The sequence below is a fragment of the Acomys minous genome (genome assembly GCF_964271855.1).
Source record: "Acomys minous genome assembly, chromosome: 12".
In the NCBI taxonomy this organism is placed as follows: domain Eukaryota; kingdom Metazoa; phylum Chordata; class Mammalia; order Rodentia; family Muridae; genus Acomys; species Acomys minous.
This window is the reverse complement of record NC_140493.1, coordinates 101,645,240-101,664,635: the sequence shown is the minus strand read 5'-3', so window position 1 is coordinate 101,664,635 and position 19,396 is coordinate 101,645,240. Positions and strand designations below refer to the sequence as shown.

The window sequence follows — 19,396 nt, the reverse complement described above, 5'->3', positions numbered from 1 at the left end:
TCTTTTACCGAGGGTTAAGAAGTTGATAGGAGAGTGGTAGACGCTTCAAATACCCCAAATAAAATAGAGTTTAAAAGCAAGCGTCAGCAACTCACATTTTCTAGACTAACAGAAATCAGTAGCTGTTCAGTTCTGTGAGTTAGTGCTCACCACAGATGAGTAGAGGTGAAATATGAAAGTGCACGTTGTCACGTGTTGAATATTTGCACACTCAGAATTCATACACAAACACACTACTAGCTGGCAATGCATTCGAATTTGAAGGTGAGTTTTTCTATATTTCCCTAACTACTTCCTAGCATGCCACTTGTCTTCCAAGCGGGACTCTCAGAGACTGTAAATACCCTGTTTCTGCTTTCATCCTTGCAGGGAAAAAAAATAATAAAGCTATTGAAAGATCAATCAGAAAACAGCTATTCATCTTTTTCCTAGATGCCTGGACCCACACTCTCCATTCCCTTTTTCTACGCTGGTTGCCGTCTCACCACCACCTCCCTGCTTATCAGGGTACAAAATATTGAGAGATTTAAGAAATGGGTTTTACTGGCAGAGTGTGGGAAGGGTCTCCGAATTTTAAAGGCACCTATTCCTACTCTTAGCCACCTGCCTTTTCTTTCACAGGATCTGCACAGTTTGTAACTCAGTGTTTGTGTCCGTGTGTAAATGGGTAGCTTGATTTTTCTCACTAAGATTGGAAGCTGTCTGAGGACAAGGAGGGAGCGGGTGCTGTTTTGGTCCCCCACGCTATTGCTAAAAGCAGCACAAACGGCCTGTAATAGATGCTCAGTACACTTGTCAATGGGCTATAGCATGAGTGGAGAATGCAGACAATGTGCTTTCCTTGAGCCTTCTCGTTCTTACTCTACCAGCTTAACAGCCAAATCACTCTTCTGGCCCCTTCCAGACGGCACAAGATATACAAAGAACAACTCAACCTCACCTCCTTGGATCCCCCGCTGCAGTTCCGACCGGAGGCAAGCTGGGTCCAGTTCCACTTGGGGATCAACAGCCACGGGCTGTACTCCAGATCCAGCTCTGTCGTCAGCAAGCTCCTCCATGACATGAGACGCTTCCCCACCATCAGCGCTGGTGAGGTTCATGGGATCAGCCCGGAGGGACTTACTTTCCCCCAAAGGGTGAGTTGAGCTAGCTCAAGGCCAGGCTCCAGGAACTAGTCTTCGGTGGCCACCACTACATGACAATACAAGGTTAATAAGCAAATCCCATTCCTTTCGAAGGAGATCTTATAGCCTTAACCTCGTGACAGAGACCAAAGGAGATGTTCTGTAGTCTTCAAGGAAAGTGACCGTCACTGTTTCCTGAGTGCTGCTTCCGTCGTACCAGGCGTTGTGTTCCGTCTTATGTCCTTCTAGCATAAACAGTATCACTGCCAGTTACAGACGGGGGTCGGCAAACTGAATAAAGCCAGTGCTGGAGCGAGGGTTCAAACATAGGCCCACTAACCCCAAGTGTGTGCTTCTAAGCACCTATGACAGGACATGTGATGTGGGACATTATTAATAGAGGCAAAACTAGACCGAGAGTGGCTGGAGTGTATAGGGAAAGGCAGAAAGCATGGAGCCTGGGATGGAGGAGGCAGAAGAAGATTGTAACCCCAGGCTCTAAAAGATGGCGCCTGGGTGCTCATGGCTAGGATTGCCGAGCTCCATCAGTCCCTCCTCCTGTGGGGCGGGAGCCCATCTTTGGCTGGCTCTCTCAAGAACACTGACAGAAGTGCTCACTGCTCCTCTTCTCCTTCACAGATTACAGCCAGGATGAGAAAGCCTTGCTGGGGGCCTGTGACTGCTCACAGAGTGAGTGAACGACCTGGCCCCACCCTCCAACCAGCCTCCACTAGGGGTTCTCCCTGCCCTGTCTCTGAGAACTCAACACTTCCCCCAACCGCCCACAGTAAAAGGCATCTTGGAAACTCTGGGGAGCATCCTACTGGTGGTGCGGGGCTGGGTATCATCAGCATCATTAGGGAGCTTGTTAGAAACGCAGCATCTCTGTCTCTGCTCTGATTTCCTCAATCAGAATCTGAATACAGATGGAATCTCAGGTGATTGGAGTAGGATTATAGATCCAAAATGTGGGTGTACAGGACAATGGTTCCTGATACCATCTTACACCTGAGAGCTTTAGAAAATACTGTCACCTGGCCTCCACCTCCAGACATCCAAGCTCAACTGCAGAGAGGGTTGGCCCATGGCCTTTTTTTTTTTTTATAACCTCTTTAAAATATCCCAGGTGAATCTCAGGCAACCATGGTTGAAACCTAACTAGGGTAAATGTCAGAAAGAATGGAAAAGCTAGGAGAAAAATATATCAGAGCTCTCCACTGGGTGCTGCAAACTGATTTCAGGTAGGTCTGAACAGTGAAGCCTGCAGATTGCTCCTAGGCCTGAGTGGCCTCAGTCACTTACCTAGATGTGCTTTACCATTCATTTCTACATATGCATGGATGACACGTTCCTGTAAGCCCAGGATTTGAGAGGCTTAAGCCAAAGAATCATGTGTTCAAGGCCAAACTAGGCTACATAAAAAGTTTAAGGCAAACCTGAACTATGCTGCAAGACCCTGTCTCAAAGAGTAGGGGGAGGAAGAGAAGGGGAGGAGAGTGCAGAGAAGAGAGTAAGGGGGGTAGGGAAGGGAATGGAAAAAGAGGGGTACAGAAGAGAAATGAAAAGGCAGGAATAGTAGGAGGAGACGGGAAGAGAGGCAACAAAAAGAAAGGGGAGAGAAGATGAAAGGTTAGCAAGCAGCCCACGTGTCAGGATACATCTTCAAATACACAAATGTTCAGGTCCGTAAATAACGTTCTCAAACGTGCTGTTTTAAAACAGGAAGCAAAAGTTCCTGGGTTTGATTCCCAGCACCGCAAAACAAAATAAGATAATAAAAATTAAAAAAAGAAGAAGAAGAAGAATTTTACAAACCCTAGACCCAGCACAGGCATAGGATCTTAAATAGGAAGCCATTACAGACACAGAAGTGTGACACATCAGACAACATAGTGGGAAACTAAAAGATCACAGCTGACACCCAAGGAAGAGAGGCCCAGTCCTTTTAGGAAAACAGTCTCTGGGGAGTTTTCAGTCATGTCTCTTTGGGGAACCCTGTATTATCTGACTTCTTCCCAAACGGACATAATCACTGTCGTGGGCCCCTCTGAACACATGAGCCAAAGCCTGACATGGTGGGAGTTTGCCCCTCGGCCTTTGCAAAGCATGCAGTCTTTGGTGTTTTCTTAAGTAACAGAAAAAGACGGGGTGTGTGAGTGCTTCCACAGCCCAGAGATTAAACATCACCCTTCTGCCCCTCACAGTTGTGAAACCCAGTGGGGTCCACCTGAAATTGGTTCTGAGGTTCTCGGACTTCGGGAAAGCCATGTTCAAACCCATGAGGTAAGCGAAGCGTTCCTTCCGCATCTCCATATCCCCCCCCCCACACACCCGGCAACCCTCAGGGAGCCTTAACCAAAATATAGCAAAAGTAGCCTAGCATTTCCCTCATGTCCATCTGCGCTACACATGGAACTATTTTGGTGACAATGATAATCATTAAAAACAGTAATAGCTGCTGTCTTAGTTAGAGTTTTGTTGCTTTGGACAGACACCATGGCTACAGCAACTCTTATAAAGAGGACACTTCATTGGGGGCTGGCTTACAGTTTCCGGGGTTTAGTCCGTTATCATCATGGCGGGAAGCATGCTGGCCTGCAGACAGACATGGTGTTGGAGGGAGCCAAGAGATCTACATCCTGACCCACAAGCAACAGGAGACTCTGTGCCACACCGGGCATAGCTTGAGCATAGGAGAGAGACCTCAAAGCCTGCCCCCACAATGACACATTTCCTCCAACAAGGCCACACCTCCTCCAATATGGCCACACCTCCTAGTAGTGTCACTCCCTATGGGTGAAGCATTCAAACACATGAGTCTATGGGGGCAATTCATATTCAAACATCTCAATTACTCTGACTGTTAACTCAGTCCCTCAATAGCATCAGTGAGGCACACTCTGCATGAATTATGGTTTTAGACATCAACTGACTCATGAATGTCACGTGACAGCACTGGCTTTGAAAAACCTAGACAATAAGAAAGAAAGGCTTCTAAGTGAAGTCAAGGATGTGTTTATATTGATTTGTATTTTATTCATAGCAACAGCTGTCTTCGGATTTAAAGTACACTTGCATGAGTGTGTGTGTGTGTGTGTGTGTGTGTGTGTGTGTGTGTTTGGGTCTGGAGGCCACACGTTTGGCTTTCTTGGAGTAGAGTACAATGCCTTGCCCCAACACAATGTCCCTCTTGTGGATGCCATGCATAGGTAAGACTGTCCCTATAAAGGGTGCCACTGCTCATGCCTCATGCTCCTCTAAAGTCTTCTGCCTTCCAGGGCTGGTTACTGGTGTTAACTATGATCCACACATTTCTAGCTGACCGAGGAGAAGCCTACTGACTAGGCCAGTCACTGGCTGTGGTGCTGAAGCCTAGAGACACGAATACTGAGTCTCAGTCTCTGAGCTAGGGGACAAAAGCACCTCTTTTTTTTGTTTGTTTGTTTGTTTATTTTTGTTTTTAAATAAATCACTCTTTTTTAAATTAATTTTATTTATTGCATATGAGTGCTTTATCTGCAGAAGAGGGTATCAGATTACATTATAGATGGTTGTGAGCCACCATGTGGTTGCTGGGAATTGAACTCAGGACCTCTGGAAGAGCAGCCGGCGTTCTTAACCACTGAGCCATCTCTCCAGCCCAAAAGAAGGTCCTGAAGGACAGATTTGGAGCAAATGAGCTGTATGTTGGCTTTTCTTTGGAGCTTTGAAGAACTGCAGTGACAAAGTCCCATCTGCTCAGAGTCCAGTGGGCTTGCTCTCCCCACGACTCCCCTTGATCCCAAGGCCCAACCAACCTTGACAACCCTTTATATAAATAGTTTGCTCCATCAGAAATGCAAAAACCAAGATGTTTACCCAATTTAAATATAAAACCATTCGGTAATATGAAAGAAGCATTTTAATACCATCTGTTCATATATATGAATTTTAAAAATCCCACCACCCACCATATAAAACAAGGCAGGAAGTTAAAAACGTTGCCACATACACACTTTTTCACATTTCATTTGCCAAAAGTCCTTAGCACTGGTCCTTTCATCACTAGAGTCAGGTTGAGTGTCAGTGTTAAGCCCAGAGTAAGTTCTTTGCTCTCTTCTCCTGCCACTACCTACCACCGTTTTGATCATTGCATCAGGCCACATGGCCGGCACAGACGAGGTCTTCCCACCAGGTTAGCTTTTGCATAGTGGTGACCAAATAGCCAAGAAAGACAACTTAGCAGCGAAGGATTTGGTTTGGCTCAGAGTTTCAAAGGGCTCAGTCCCCTGTGGCAGGGAGGGTGTGTTGGAGCAAAGAAGTTCTTACCATAGTGTCCAGGAGGCAGAGAAAAAGGCACATAGGATGAGATGTTTTGTTGACCTCGTAGGCTTTTCTCAGTCTAATCCACACAAGCTGTGCCACACCGGGCATAGCTTGAGCATAGGAGAGAGACCTCAAAGCCTGCCCCCACAATGACACATTTCCTCCAACAAGGCCACACCTCCTCCAATATGGCCACACCTCCTAGTAGTGTCACTCTACTAGGTTATAACCACCACACAAGCTAATGAGTTTACCTCCATCCTATAAATAAAACCATGAAAGAAATGGAATATAAAAACACTCCTTTTCCTAAGGACAATTCCATGATGGAAACTAAAGCCATAAAAGTGTGTGTGTGTGTGTGTGTGTGCTGTGCACATTTGTGAGTATGCTTCTACGACTGTATTGGTGTCTGTGTGTTGTTGCAGGTGCTCCCACGTGTGTGTGTGTGTGTGTGTGTGTGTGTGTGTGTGTGTGTGTGTAAGCAAGAGGAAAGCCTTGCTATTTTGTTCTTTGAGATAAGAGTCCCTCACTGGCCTAGAACTCACCAAGTAGGTGAGTGTGTATGTGTGTGTGTGTGTGTGTGTGTGTGTGTGTGTGTGTAAGCAAGAGGAAAGCCTTGCTATTTTGTTCTTTGAGATAAGAGTCCCTCACTGGCCTAGAACTCACCAAGTAGGTGAGTGTGTATGTGTGTGTGTGTGTGTGTGTGTGTGTGTGTGTGTGTGTGTGTGTGCTGTGCACATTTGTGAGTATGCTTCTACGACTGTATTGGTGTCTGTATGTTGTTGCAGGTGCTCCCACATGTGTGTGTGTGTGTGTGTGTGTGTGTGTGTGTGTGTGTGTGTGTGTAAGCAAGAAGAAAGCCTTGCTATTTTGTTCTTTGAGATAAGAGTCCCTCACTGGCCTAGAACTCACCAAGTAGGTAAGTGTGTGTGTGTGTGTGTGTGTGTGTGTGTGTGTGTGTGTGCTGTGCACATTTGTGAGTGTGCTTCTACGACTGTATTGGTGTCTGTATGTTGTTGCAGGTGCTCCCACATGTGTGTGTGTATATGTATGTGTGTGTGTGTGTGTGTGTGAGAGAGAGAGAGAGAGAGAGAGAGAGAGAGAGAGAGAGAGAGAGAGAGAGAGAATTGCACAGCACACATATGGAAATCAGAGATGTCTTTTTTTTTTCACTTTTTAAATTTTTATTTATTCACTTTATATCCTAGTGGTAGCCTATCCGTCCCTCCCCCTAACCCCCCTCCGCTATTCCTCAGAAAAGGGGAGCCCCCAACCCACCCACCCCAGCTCTTCAAGTCCCATCAGGACTGAGCACGTCTTTTTTCCACTAAGGGGAAGTAATTGAAAAGCCGGCAAAAATGCCCATGCCAGAGACAGCCCCCACTCCCCTCAATAGAGGACCCACATGAAGCCTGAGCTACCCATCAGCTACATCTGTGTAGGGGGCCTAGGTCCAGTCCATGCAAGGTCCTTGGTTGGTGCTTCAGTCTCAGTAGGACCCTCTGGGCTCTGGTCGGTTGGTTCTGTTGGTCTTCTTGTGGAGCCCCTGTCACCTCTAGGTCCTTTTTCCCACTACACCAACTTTTCCCCAGACTCCCTATACTTTACCCAGTGTTAGGCTGTGAATCTCAGCATCTGTTTCAGGGCATTGCTGGTAGAGCCTTTCAGAGGACTACTCTGCTAGGCTCCTGTCTGCAAGCATAGCAGAGGATCATTAATAGTGTCAGGGGTTGGTTGTGAGATAGCTCTTGGGAGTCAGCTCTTTCCTTCCACTATGTGGGAACCAGAGACAGAACTCAGGTTACCAGGTTAGGTGGCAAGCACCTTCATCAACTGAGCCATCTCACTGACTCCAAGGCGACAGTTTAAAATATAACATACAGAACACATAATACAAACGAGGTATATTCCTTAGTGCTCAAAACAGAAAAATCAATGATGTCAAGTAAAAATAACCTTCCAATTTTAAATCTATCATATCCTGTGTGAAAAATTGGAGATCATATGTTCTTATGGGAGAGTGGGGACAGACACGCAGCATCCAGCAATGCCCTCAGCCCTAGACGTGACAGCTATGCTAGACCTGGCTGCAGTCTACTTCCAGCAGCCTCTCTGTGGTTTTCAGGATTGGCCTGTGCTCTTCTAGCAAAGCATGCCTTATTATTATCCTGGTTGTTTGTGGTACTTCTGTTTACGCCTCCCTTTGCTTTTCCAGACTTCGGAACAGGTCCACACTCTGGACTGTAAAATTATTCCAATATCATCATCCTCCCTCACTTAATAGCATGAAAGTGAAGTCAATATGGAGGCCGGAAGTCAGACCAGGATGCCCCAATGATTAGGAAGCACTTTCCCAACATGGCACCACACCCCACAACATACTTGGGCAGACTGACTCTCTTCAGGAATCCATTAGCAATTTGAAAATGCAACCAGATTGGTACCATCTATGTCGGCCTCCCTAAGCTCTCTGACTGGGCCCTTTCTCATGTGCCACTTGAGTTTCTAAGAGTTCTGTTACCTGTATTTCTCCCTCAGACCCATAACTTTGCAGTCCTTGTTCATAATCATACGAAGTTCCTTGTCTGGTACTTTCTATTGTCAGATTGACTCACCTTTTTCATACTTGGGCATCTAGGTCCACACCTTCATCACTTCTAATAACCTACTCTCTCTGGGTAACACCTGCACAGGATTGCTTGGTCTTCCTTTCTTGGTTTTTGTTTTGTTTTGTTTTGGGGGCTTCTGGGGGGTGGGGGGTAAATCAGCCACTAACTCCCAAAGCTCTTTAAGCAGGAAACTTGGCACTGATCGTGCCTATAAGAAACCTGCTTTTTCCTACTTTGCATGTATCCTCCCCTGTCAGGAAGGGAGAGCCCCATTCCTAATTTGTGGGTCCACCATCTACACCCACACAAAAAGCCTCAAACAGACTCGCTCCTCGGGCTTACCACTGAAGGCTGAGTCCAGGGCGTGATTCCTCCCTTCCTTCCAGACAGCAGCGAGAGGAGGAGACGCCCGAGGACTTCTTCTATTTCATAGACTTTCAGAGACACAATGCTGAGATCGCAGCTTTCCACCTGGACAGGTAGGCCCAGGCCCTGGAGATGGCACAGACTTGGCAGGACGTGGTCCTTCCTTGCTTTTTCTCTCTTCCTCAGTGTAGGGCCTTCAAATCTAGTATCTCCTTCCTACTCCATTAGGTTAAAAACAGAGAGCCTCTTAATGTAATGAACAATTACATGTTATTTTTTATTAAATGTTATTTTGTTTTGCTGTGATGGAACGTCATGGAGCCCAGCTTGACCTCTGGCTCACTCCACAGCTGAGGTTAGATTTGAACTCCTAACCCACCAGTCTCTGCTTGCCAAATACTGGGGTTGCAGGTGTACAAGAAACAAGTATACACGCATCGGCCCAGATTCAGGGCTTTCCCCCAGTCCCTGGCTGTCCCTCACATCTGAACAAGGCTTCTTCTCTTCCAGGATTCTGGACTTCCGACGGGTGCCACCAACAGTGGGGAGGCTAGTGAATGTCACCAAGGAAATCCTAGAGGTCACCAAGAACGAAATCCTGCAGAGTGTTTTTTTTGTCTCTCCAGGTGGAGTATCAGCCAAAGCCACACTCTGGGTCTTAAGTATATGTTAAGCATCATGTCCACTGATAGGTTCAACAGTAGTCTGAGCTCTGCCATTAACACATGCATTATTGGGGAAGGAGGGCGCTGCCGTCCAACACTCCCACCAGGTCTGCTTAAGCATAACACCAGATAAAACTATGGAGTAAACAGTTGTGGGAGATGCTGACACTGAACCTACAACGCTGGCTACCCAGGAGGCAGAGATTAAGAACATCCATCACATGATAGGATGCTCTGAGACAGATATGTGAAGCTTGGTACCCAAGATGTTCAGTTTAGTAGTATCCTCTAGGCCGAACAGCCTTTTCCCAAGCCAGGAGTTTGAATTTCCCATAGTCCTCCTAAGGGGTTTCTCAGAGCAAATGACATACTTATAAGCCCCCCACTTTACTTCCCTCTCAACTTTCAGCTAACAACGTGTGCTTCTTCGCCAAGTGTCCGTATATGTGCAAGACCGAGTATGCTGTCTGTGGCAACCCGCACCTGCTGGAGGGGTCTCTCTCCGCCTTCCTGCCGTCCCTCAACCTGGCTCCCAGACTGTCAGTGCCGAATCCCTGGATCCGGTCCTACTCTCTGTCGGGAAAAGAGGAGTGAGTTGGCTTCCTGACCACAACAGCATGTCCAGGGCCCTGCAGCCCAGCTCTTCAGAATGGCCACACGTAAACCCTAACACTTACCTCAATCCTCTTATTGGTCCTAGGACCAACAGATTGGATGTTTGCTCCCTTTAGTTCGTATATTGGGCTGTGAAGCTCATTGTTCTATGACCACCACATAGAGACAGGTTGAGGAGATGCTCAGTGGGCAGTGCTTGCCATGTGAGCATGAAGACCAGCGTTTAGATACCCCAAACCCTACTTAAAGCCAGGCAGGTATGGCAGCCACCTATAATCCAAACATACAAAAGACAGACACTGGATTGCAGGAACGAGACATCGACATCTAGACAGTCTGGTGGGAATTGGCAAGCTCTGGGTCCAGCAGGGATATTGCTTCAGTAAATAGTGGGAGGGATGGAAGACACTGGACATCAACTTCAGGCCCTGCATACATGCTTACCTATACACACATGTGCACCCACACACCTAAACATGTATACATATGCACATGCATATCACATATACCTCTAAAAAGAAGCACACAAGAGCTGAAGGAGTGAAGCCTAAAGCTAGATATTTTGGCTGTATACTCAGGGCCTAGTATATCCATCACAGTGGATGCACCAAATGAGTGGACTTAGTGAAGAGGTCCATTGCAAATCACCACAGTTCTGGTGGGAAGAGCTGACCGAAGTACTTCTGAAGACGTGACTTTATTAAGACTATGTGAAGGCAGGGCATGCGTAGCAGAGCTAGCCTGTGGGAGGTCATGGGGTGGTATAGGAGGAATTTGGGAGGAGCAAGCAGGTGTGGTGCTGGTCCAGCTGTTTCACCACCTGTGCTGTGACCTCCTAGCATGTGGCACCCCAGCCTTCGCTTAGCATTCTGCAAAGTCAAAGGATTCTCTGAACTTTTCCATCACCTGGAATCCACAACCTCCCTTCCCAGATGCCCTTGCCAGATGCCAGGGTCCTTCTGAAGAGACCCAGGTACCACCTGGCATCCTGAGATCACTAGGCCAGGGCAGGCATGGGGAAGCAGGGGTTTGTGAGCGTGGGTATGGTTTGGAGAGGGCCCCCAACACCCTGGCATCTTGGCTTTTCCAGCCCCAGGATTTCTTCTCCCCCTCAGGTGGGAGCTCAACCCTCTTTACTGTGACACAGTAAAACAGATCTACCCATACAACAGCAGCAACAGGCTCCTCGGTATCATCGACATGGCCATCTTTGACTTTTTGATTGGTAAGTACCCCACTGAAGGCACCTGGCAGAAACGTGAATCGCTCTTTGCCTAGGACTCTGGGAGACCTTAGCAAAATTACGGCCTGAAGTCAGGAGGATTAGCCAGCCCTACATCTCCATATTCTCACATGAATTCCAAGGGAACAAAGTTAGCATGCCCTGGTTTCTTAGAAGGGGGTGGGGTGGCATAGGCTGGGGAGAGGACGGTATTGAAGTGGTCGCCACTGGTGAGACAGATGCACCACCCTGGCCAGATGGGCATCGGCTCTGAAGCTGGATGTTCCCGTCACTGACAGGAGGACAGTATGAAGGTGAGGAGTATGCAGCACCGCGAAGGCCAAAACAAGGCCTCGGCTCCACAAACTAGAAATCTTACCATCCATTGTGACCAGGAAGGGATGCTGCCATCATTGTGGCTGTCTTGCCTGAGAAAGCCCAGCACTGATGTGTACAAGAGACACAATGGCAGTTCTGCTCACTAGGCTGCCAGGGTGGGGCTGGGGGCCAGCTAAGCCTAGAAATGCTGGCTGTGATCCATGCGCTAAGTGTTGACCTAAGTGTTGACTGGCCTCCATTCCCAAAACACAGGTCAGGAGCTCCCTGTGACCTTCAGACCCTTGCTATGATCTCTCCCCCTCCACTGCAGGAAACATGGACCGCCACCATTATGAGATGTTCACCAAGTTTGGGGACGACGGGTACCTTATTCATCTTGACAATGCCAGAGGGTAAGTACTCGTGGCCACGTCCCAGCTCTCCCTGTCTCCAGCCACGCTTCCTGCAGCTGCTTGGACACGGGCCCTGAGGATGGCCTGCACTGCCTGGACCAGCCTCCATCTTGCCCTGTTTGCCACAACCCTTTTTCTTCTCTTCTTTGCTAAGCACCACTATTCTCCAGTGCATAGGCACTACTGTGCCCACCAGTGAGCCAGGCTGAGATTTCCTCTATCTTTTCAGTAGTTGGTACTCTGCTGGAAGCACAGTATGGCTTAGCCTGTGGCTGGCCTACAGAGGCATGGGGGAGTGTGGCTGTAACTTAATCTGTGACATGGCTGGGTGGGAACTGATGAGACAGCCAGCTGCCACGGTGTCTAGCCTTATCCCACCCAATTCACAGGAGGGTTAGGGAAGACAGCATCCAGAGTATGAAGGGCCCTGCTTGCTGAAGCCCATGTCTTCTCCTAGGTTCGGACGACATTCCCAGGACGAAATTTCCATCCTTGCCCCTCTCTCACAGTGTTGCATGTAAGTTTTTATGCCATTAAGTACCATGAGTAGATGGCAGTTCAGACATTTCCTCCTGCTTGCAACCTAGCTCTGAAAGCCTTACTCAATCTGGGACATCGTGGCGAGAACAGTGTGAGCTGCCTTGTTTCCCACACTGCAGCTATTAGCTATCAGCGCTCCCCAGTAACGTCTCCCTCACCCTTTCACAGAAAACAAGATCTGATCTTTTAGTCAGGTGTGGTGAACATATTTAATCCCAGCACTTGGGAGGCAGAGGCAGGTGGATCTCTGTGAGTTCGAGGCCAGCCTTGTCTACACAGTGAGTCCAGGACAGCCAAGGCTACACAGAGAAACCCTGTCTTGAAAAACAAAACAATAACAAAATCATATCTTTTAAAGTCGCCAACTTCATTGTTTAACCCACTTTTGCCCATATCAACACTCTTCGATATGATTAATCAGCCCTTTGCTTTTCCTCAGGTAAGCTCTTAGATACTGCTATTTCATCACTGTCTACGCAAAACCCTGACTAAAGTCTAGTAAAGCTGGATCAGATTGAAATTCTGGCCCCTTCTCTAAAGGGCACCTAACCTATCCACATCGCCAGCATTTTAGCCAGGCTTGTGACATTAGATCCCTCTTAGCTATAGCTAATTATAAAGCTATGATTGGGCCCTACCAAAACCATCCCATTTGTTCCCTTGGCACATGAGTGGTACAAATCAATTCCTTGGCTTAATTCAAGTATCTCTCCTCCTAGGCAGGATGAGCAGTAGTTGTTTATGTAAAAAAATAAAAATAAAAAAATAATAAATCAGACAATTAGGCTGCTTGCAAGGCTGTTAAAGAAATCCAAACCCTGAAGTCAGAATGGACCCAGTCACTTGTCGTCTCTATGGTTTTAGAATCTGACACAAGAGACACATTATGAAGTTGGCATATGGAGGATGGATTTTTAGATAACGGATGGGTTCATTCACCTACTAGAAGCGTCTCCATCAGCTTTAAATAGTAAAAAACAGAAAACAAAGAACAAGACAACTTCGGTTAACTGTGATAACACTGTCAAAGTAACTGCACATGGCTGGGCATCACCATAGACGGCATTACAATTACTAGAGGTCTCACTTCAGCAGATAAAGGGACCAGAATTGATCCAGGTCTGACATAAAAATAAGAGTCCAAGCTGCCCTCTGGCCTGCATACACACACACACGCGCACACACACAGAGGCGCGCACACAATGTGATAAGAGGACAAATGGCTTGACAACTCTTGACTAAAGGCAACTGGACAAAGGCTGCTACCCACCACCACTTCCTTTTCTACATGGCTTTCATTGAAATGTGTTTGCCTGGAAATAAAATCCCTAAGAATAAAAGCTGCATGAGCTGCTTGTGGGAACTGGGCAAGCACAGACCACGTCAACCTTCCTTAATTTGCTGACCTGGTTCCACTGGCTTTGTCTCATCAGGATAAAAAAGAAAACACTTCTGCACCTTCAGCTGCTGGCTCAGGCTGACTACAGACTCAGCGATGTGATGCGGGAGTCACTGCTGGAAGATCAGCTCGCGCCTGTCCTCACAGAACCCCACCTCCTGGCCCTGGACCGCAGACTCCAAATCATCCTTCAGACAGTGGAGGACTGCATAGAGGCCCATGGGGAGTGGAAAGTCATAGCTGATGGCCTAGCACAACACTCAGCTCCAGACTCTGGCCAGGCTAATCTGACAAGCTAACAGCTACAAGAGTGAAACCTCGTAACACGCAACTGAAGCCAGTGGTGGGTGCTGGTGTGTAGGCTCCTTCTGCCCCCTTCCACCCTGGGGTGCTGAAGGCCAAGTCACAAGCTCAGGGAGGAGGCAGGAATGCTTTCAAAGAGCAAGTAGGATCCAGCAAGCCTCATCTTTACCCTTGGATGGAGGTCATCGCCTCTGGAATTCACTGGCAGGGGCTCTATCTTCCTAGCAAGCCCTGGCTCCATCAAGGCTGCAGACTATCTTCTGAGCACACTGTGAAACCTGGATCTGAGCCAGGCTTGGAAGGTTTGGGGGCCTTGTTCCCAGGAGGAGTTTTTACTCTACCAGGTCAAATAAAAGGACAAGTGGGTAACTGGCTTCCTCCAAATCCTTACTGTATATGCAGGTACAGTATACCACCTGGTTCACATTTAAAAAAAAAAATCTTGAATCTCCCAAACAGACCTAACATCTGTAAATCTCACGTTGATATAAAAGTCACCTTTTACTGACATTCCGGTCCCTAACACTATCTAAATACAATAATCCCTACCAGGTCACTACTCAGAAATACTAACTACAGGTGAATTTGCTCAGAAAGGGGGCACTTCAGTCTGGAGTATTAAAACTAAGGAAGTGGCAACTGAGGAACTGTGTGGCTCACACAGTTGGAGTGCTTGCCTAGCAGGTACAGAGCCCTGGGTTCAACTCCCAGCATCACATAAACACACAAAACGCCTGTAATGCCAGCACTCAGGAATGAGAGGCTAACACAAGAGGGGTTAGCTGACAGCGGGTTGCATGGCTTCACCAGATCATTGTATCTTCTGATAAAAGCCAGATGATCAAAAAGTATGAGGGAAAATGAAAAGGCATCTTTACAAGGGACAAAAATCAAGAATCAGAAATGTCACCCAGTCTGTGTATGTCCAAAGAGACAGGACAACTGACAATGGGTGGTACTGCTTTGGTCTTCTGAGATTCGGGGCTCATGTAGTCAGGCTGGCCTTAATTCCTGATTTTCCCCACCTCTGCCTCCCAAGTGTCTGGATTACAGGCACGAGTCACCAGGCACACAAGCCCTGAACCGGCACAATAACCTTGCTTCTATTTACCCTGAAGCCTTGCCATGTCCCAGACACTTGACTAACCTCAAAGTCAAAACGTAGGTTTGCAACCCTCTTGAACATGCATAACCCCCTACCTCCAACGTGCAAGCAAGAGAACTAAGGTTCTCCAAAGATTAAAACCACATCGTTCTGTGACTTAGGAGGTATTCCGACGTGCACAGCATCACACCCACTTGCGAAGTTAAATCTGTTAGCTGGAATAGGTGCTGTGACTCGAGCCAGCAAAGCCCAGCCCTTGAGGAGCAGAGACAGGATGTCACGCTGAAGGCTGGACTGGGCAATGGGGAGGAAAAGGTACGAACAGACTCTTTAACAAAGCAAACTAGTTCCAAAGACCTCCGCATCAGGGTGGCCCTTTCATGAGACACAGCTTCTTGCATCATCAGCTGTTTCTCCTATCCTCCTCCTGTCAGGGAAGCACTAGGAAGCCACACTGGAGAATGAAAAATAAAAATAATAAAATAAAATAAATAAAATGTTCAAAGAAAAACTGGTTTGAGACCTTCAGCCAGTGTCAAGTGAGCTGCAGTCCATTTCCAATGCTGCCTCCCTTGATGCAGACTACTTTCTGAAGATTCTAGAATAAAAGTTCTGCTGTACTTCTCAAAACCATAACTGAGTTTGATCATAATATGTTGAGTAACTACACTGACGTCTTACATTCATTTTTTTCTAACCAAAAAACAACAACAAAAACCCTATGACCATCATTTTTCAAAAATACCAGAAAACAAAAACCTTCCACTCACAGAAGTATCAGGTCCTTACAGCTTACTCACTCTGAACCATTGCTCAACTTACCATGAAAAAAGTATTGAGTCTATGTGAAAACTTTCCATGTTACCAAGGCAAGCAAATAACAAAAGATTGTGCGCTGGTGGAGAACAGTCTGGAGGGATAGGCCTTAGCGTTCTCAGAAGCCAGGCCCATGATGTAAGGGAAGACAAGTCTCTGTCAGGAGGCAACTCTGTCCTGTTAAAGTGCTGGCCACCGCACTGCTCGATTATCACCGCCCCTGGGGAATCACAGGTCAGGCTCCCAGGCTTCTCCCGTCCCATTTTACCAACCCATTACTACAGAATCTCATCTTGTGTGGTAAAGATCATTTTACATTGTTGGTTCTTTAACACTGCATCTGCCCACTACACATACTTTCACAGTAAGAAACAGCCTTCTCACATTCAGGGAGTAAGCCAATACATGAACACTATCCTTAGGGACCTTTTAAATAGTGACTGACCTCACCAGCAATAAGCATGAAAACACCAAAAAAATGTGGTGCTAGGAGGGCCCCCAATATGACACATCCGCAGCTGATTGCTAAAATGATGCTTTGAACCTCACTCAGCACAGGGAGGGGGAAAATGCTCAGCTCTGCTCAGCTCAAGTCCCCCAAGATTGCTTTACCTGTGTATAGGGGCCTCAGGTCACACTTATACTGTACCAAGAAGGAAAACTTTAAAATACAGAATCCACAGACACTAAAGGACAGCTGCAGCTCATTTGGGATTGACAACGCTAAGAATAAAGAAAAAAAGTTCTCCATCTAGTGGCAACTTTTCAAAATCACAAAACAACTTAAACTAGTTCTTACAGGAATTCGAGCCTTTAATCCCAGCACTCAGAGGCAGGAGGATCTCTGTGAGTTCGAGGCCAGCCTGGTTGACAAAGTGAGTCTAGGACAGCCAAGGCTATACAGAGAAAGCCTCTCAAACAAACAAAAACCTAGCTCTTACATGAAACAAACAAACAAAAAGACACCCATTGACGGTTTTAGTTACAAGAGTCACAATGATGTCACATTTCTAAAGTTATGACAAGAAACATTTTAGCTGTTTATGTACACAAAATGATAGTTCCTATGGAAATTCCCCAAAATGTAAGAAGGAAGAGATTTGTGGCTCCCTTTAATAGACATGCTGGAGGACAAATTAAATTAGCTAACCATGCTTTTGGTCCACTGAAAGCACACTGCCCAGGGCTTAGTAAAAGTTCACAAAGGGTCCAACTATTTGTGGTTGGAGACAGAGTGACAAAACCCAACAACAACAACAAAGTGCCGCCATTGTGCTAATTCAATCACAAAATGGCAACACAACAGTAAAATACACCATGGCCCAAGCGTTAACGAAATAACTAGACTACACCGAGGACAAAGGACCCTGACTCCCTCAGTTACAGTTCATCCTGGTGAGGAGGAACTGTGAACCTGGACAAGGCACAGCTTACAGAGCAGATGTCAGCCATGTTCCAGCACTAACTCCTGCTTCCCAGCATGCCAAGTTCCCCAACCTGAGGAACAAAGCCTGGTTGAGGGAAGATAAACACATCCCTAAGTAGCTCAAGGCAGAGCTCATAAGCAAACTTGTGCTGATAAAGAAACCAGGCCTCCCATCAAGTCTGTGAAGCTCCAAGGTCCACACAGGTCTGTCCTGTGAAGAAGAAACCACGGCTCTGGATAGAACCTTCCTTCCAGAACTTGTTAGTGAGTCTGTCATATGTCCAAGAACATTTCAGCAAGGTTTTGAAATCCACCCTTTGACGAATCGAACTGGGGTGTACTGAAAAAATACATTACTTTTTCAAAACACAGAACACAAAATTCACTTTCATTCTTTCACACTGAACTTTTGGGGAGGGACAAAGGAAGAAAAGGAAGAAAACTGATTCATTTAAGAATGTAAATTATTTAATCTTTTTTTATTCCGTGACCTACCATTGAGACAATCTGTAACAAAAGAACAGCGTATATTAGATTAGCACACAGTATATCAGACTAATATCCAGGAAACAGCAACTATCCCTTTGGCCATCTCTGCTTTCTCAGCAGATCTCCTAAATTCATCCAACCCATCCAGAGAGAATGGTGCCTAGAGTCCACAAAGACACAGTATACCATCCATGACTTCTGACTGATATTTAAATTGCACAAAGATAAAGCTTTAAATGTGGTAATTTTTAAATTTAGACTTATCTTGAAAAGTCTAAGAGTAAAAACTATAAAAGGGAGTTACCAGCAAGCTAGCGTTTCGAGAACTCTTAGAAAGCAGGGTTTGTATCTCCGTATACAAGAACAGGGGATACATATACATGAAAATGCATTTTATGGCATTCTACATCATTCATTTAAGTACATTTTTGGCATTTAAACAAATATCAAATTAAGCTTTAAGCCAGTAACATAATTTTTATTTTTTAAATATAAAAAGGTAGGCAAACACAAAGTAAATACAGAAAACCCTCATTTATATAATGATGAAGGTTTAGAAATGGCAACAAGGCGGCTTCTACCCCACACTAAATTTAAATGAAACTCCTTTCCCAAGTTAGTAACAACCTAAAAGCTTTTCAACGTATTAAGAAAAAAAAATTATCATAACCAACAATTTAAGTTAACTGGGAAAGGATAGGCAGGGATTATTAATCAGAACCTCTTACACACACATGGAAAATGCTTGCAGCCACTCCCAAATAGAACCCGACATTATACATAAGTCAGAATGAATATAAACGTGCCTAGTTACGAACTGTGAAATTTTGTTTAAAAAGTAACAGTAATAAAAATAAACTGTTGGATTATCACTGGAATAATGTAACACATAAGGCTGGAAAACACTGAAATACAGTTAAGACTCAAAACAAAAGTTACACACACACACACACACACACACACACACACACACACACACACGAAGAAAAAATAACAATAAAGTTTACCAGAGAAATTCAAGGTTAGACAGGAAAAGGCAGGACTCTCAGCAAGATGGCCTTTCAGACCACAACACAGCCACATCCTACCCACCCTCATTGACATAACCCTGGACGAGAGACTGAACCCAAGTGTGACTCCTGTTTCTGGACGCCTGACCTCATCCCATCCACCTTTAGCCACGCTGCCTCCATCTCCTTCTCTCTGGGGCTTGTTCTGTCTGTTCTCAGTGTATCCAACCTCCAAGAATCAGTAACTGAGGGCACACCACACTAGTTAACCACAGTTAACTACCAAGAGTGTAGACCTCAAGCTCTCAGTCACAATTCTGCATGTCATAATCAGTATTTGGCACCAGCTGGATAAATAAAAGCTCTCATCAGAATCTGTGAGCTGAGACAGATGTAGCTAAGTCATGACCCAGTACTTGCCATCTGCAACTTGATTTCAAACTTAAAAGGCAGGAATACAGAGCCAGCCACACCAAAGTATTTCAGGGTTGGAAGAGAAACACTAGCAATAGACAAACAAAACCAAGCTGAGGGAGCTGAACTAGCTGTATCTGTCTGGTAATTAGCAAAACATGGGCACGCCCCACACTTAAACTAGTTTAATTACAGGCAGATGTCTTTCTACTGTACTAGGATTTTTCTATATTCATTCTTCTAATCCTTAAAGG

The 19,396-nt window shown here is 46.0% G+C and overlaps 1 protein-coding gene across 2 annotated transcripts in view; it reads left to right on the top strand.

Annotated features, from left to right (window-relative positions):
* FAM20A (FAM20A golgi associated secretory pathway pseudokinase) overlaps window positions 1-18,688 on the top strand; it is a 60,090-nt gene extending 41,402 nt beyond the window's left edge. The window contains exons 2-11 of one of the 2 annotated variants that reach the window (XM_084751390.1): window positions 905-1,089; window positions 1,764-1,814; window positions 3,329-3,407; window positions 8,428-8,520; window positions 8,918-9,033; window positions 9,482-9,662; window positions 10,803-10,912; window positions 11,559-11,640; window positions 12,098-12,157; window positions 13,614-18,688. In XM_084751390.1, coding sequence (XP_084607516.1) covers window positions 905-1,089; window positions 1,764-1,814; window positions 3,329-3,407; window positions 8,428-8,520; window positions 8,918-9,033; window positions 9,482-9,662; window positions 10,803-10,912; window positions 11,559-11,640; window positions 12,098-12,157; window positions 13,614-13,878 — 1,222 coding nt within the window. In that variant the 3' untranslated portion in view covers window positions 13,879-18,688. The remainder of the gene's footprint in view (window positions 1-904; window positions 1,090-1,763; window positions 1,815-3,328; window positions 3,408-8,427; window positions 8,521-8,917; window positions 9,034-9,481; window positions 9,663-10,802; window positions 10,913-11,558; window positions 11,641-12,097; window positions 12,158-13,613) is intronic. The other variant, XM_084751391.1, reaches the window with a different exon arrangement.
* Window positions 18,689-19,396: the final 708 nt, after the last annotated feature.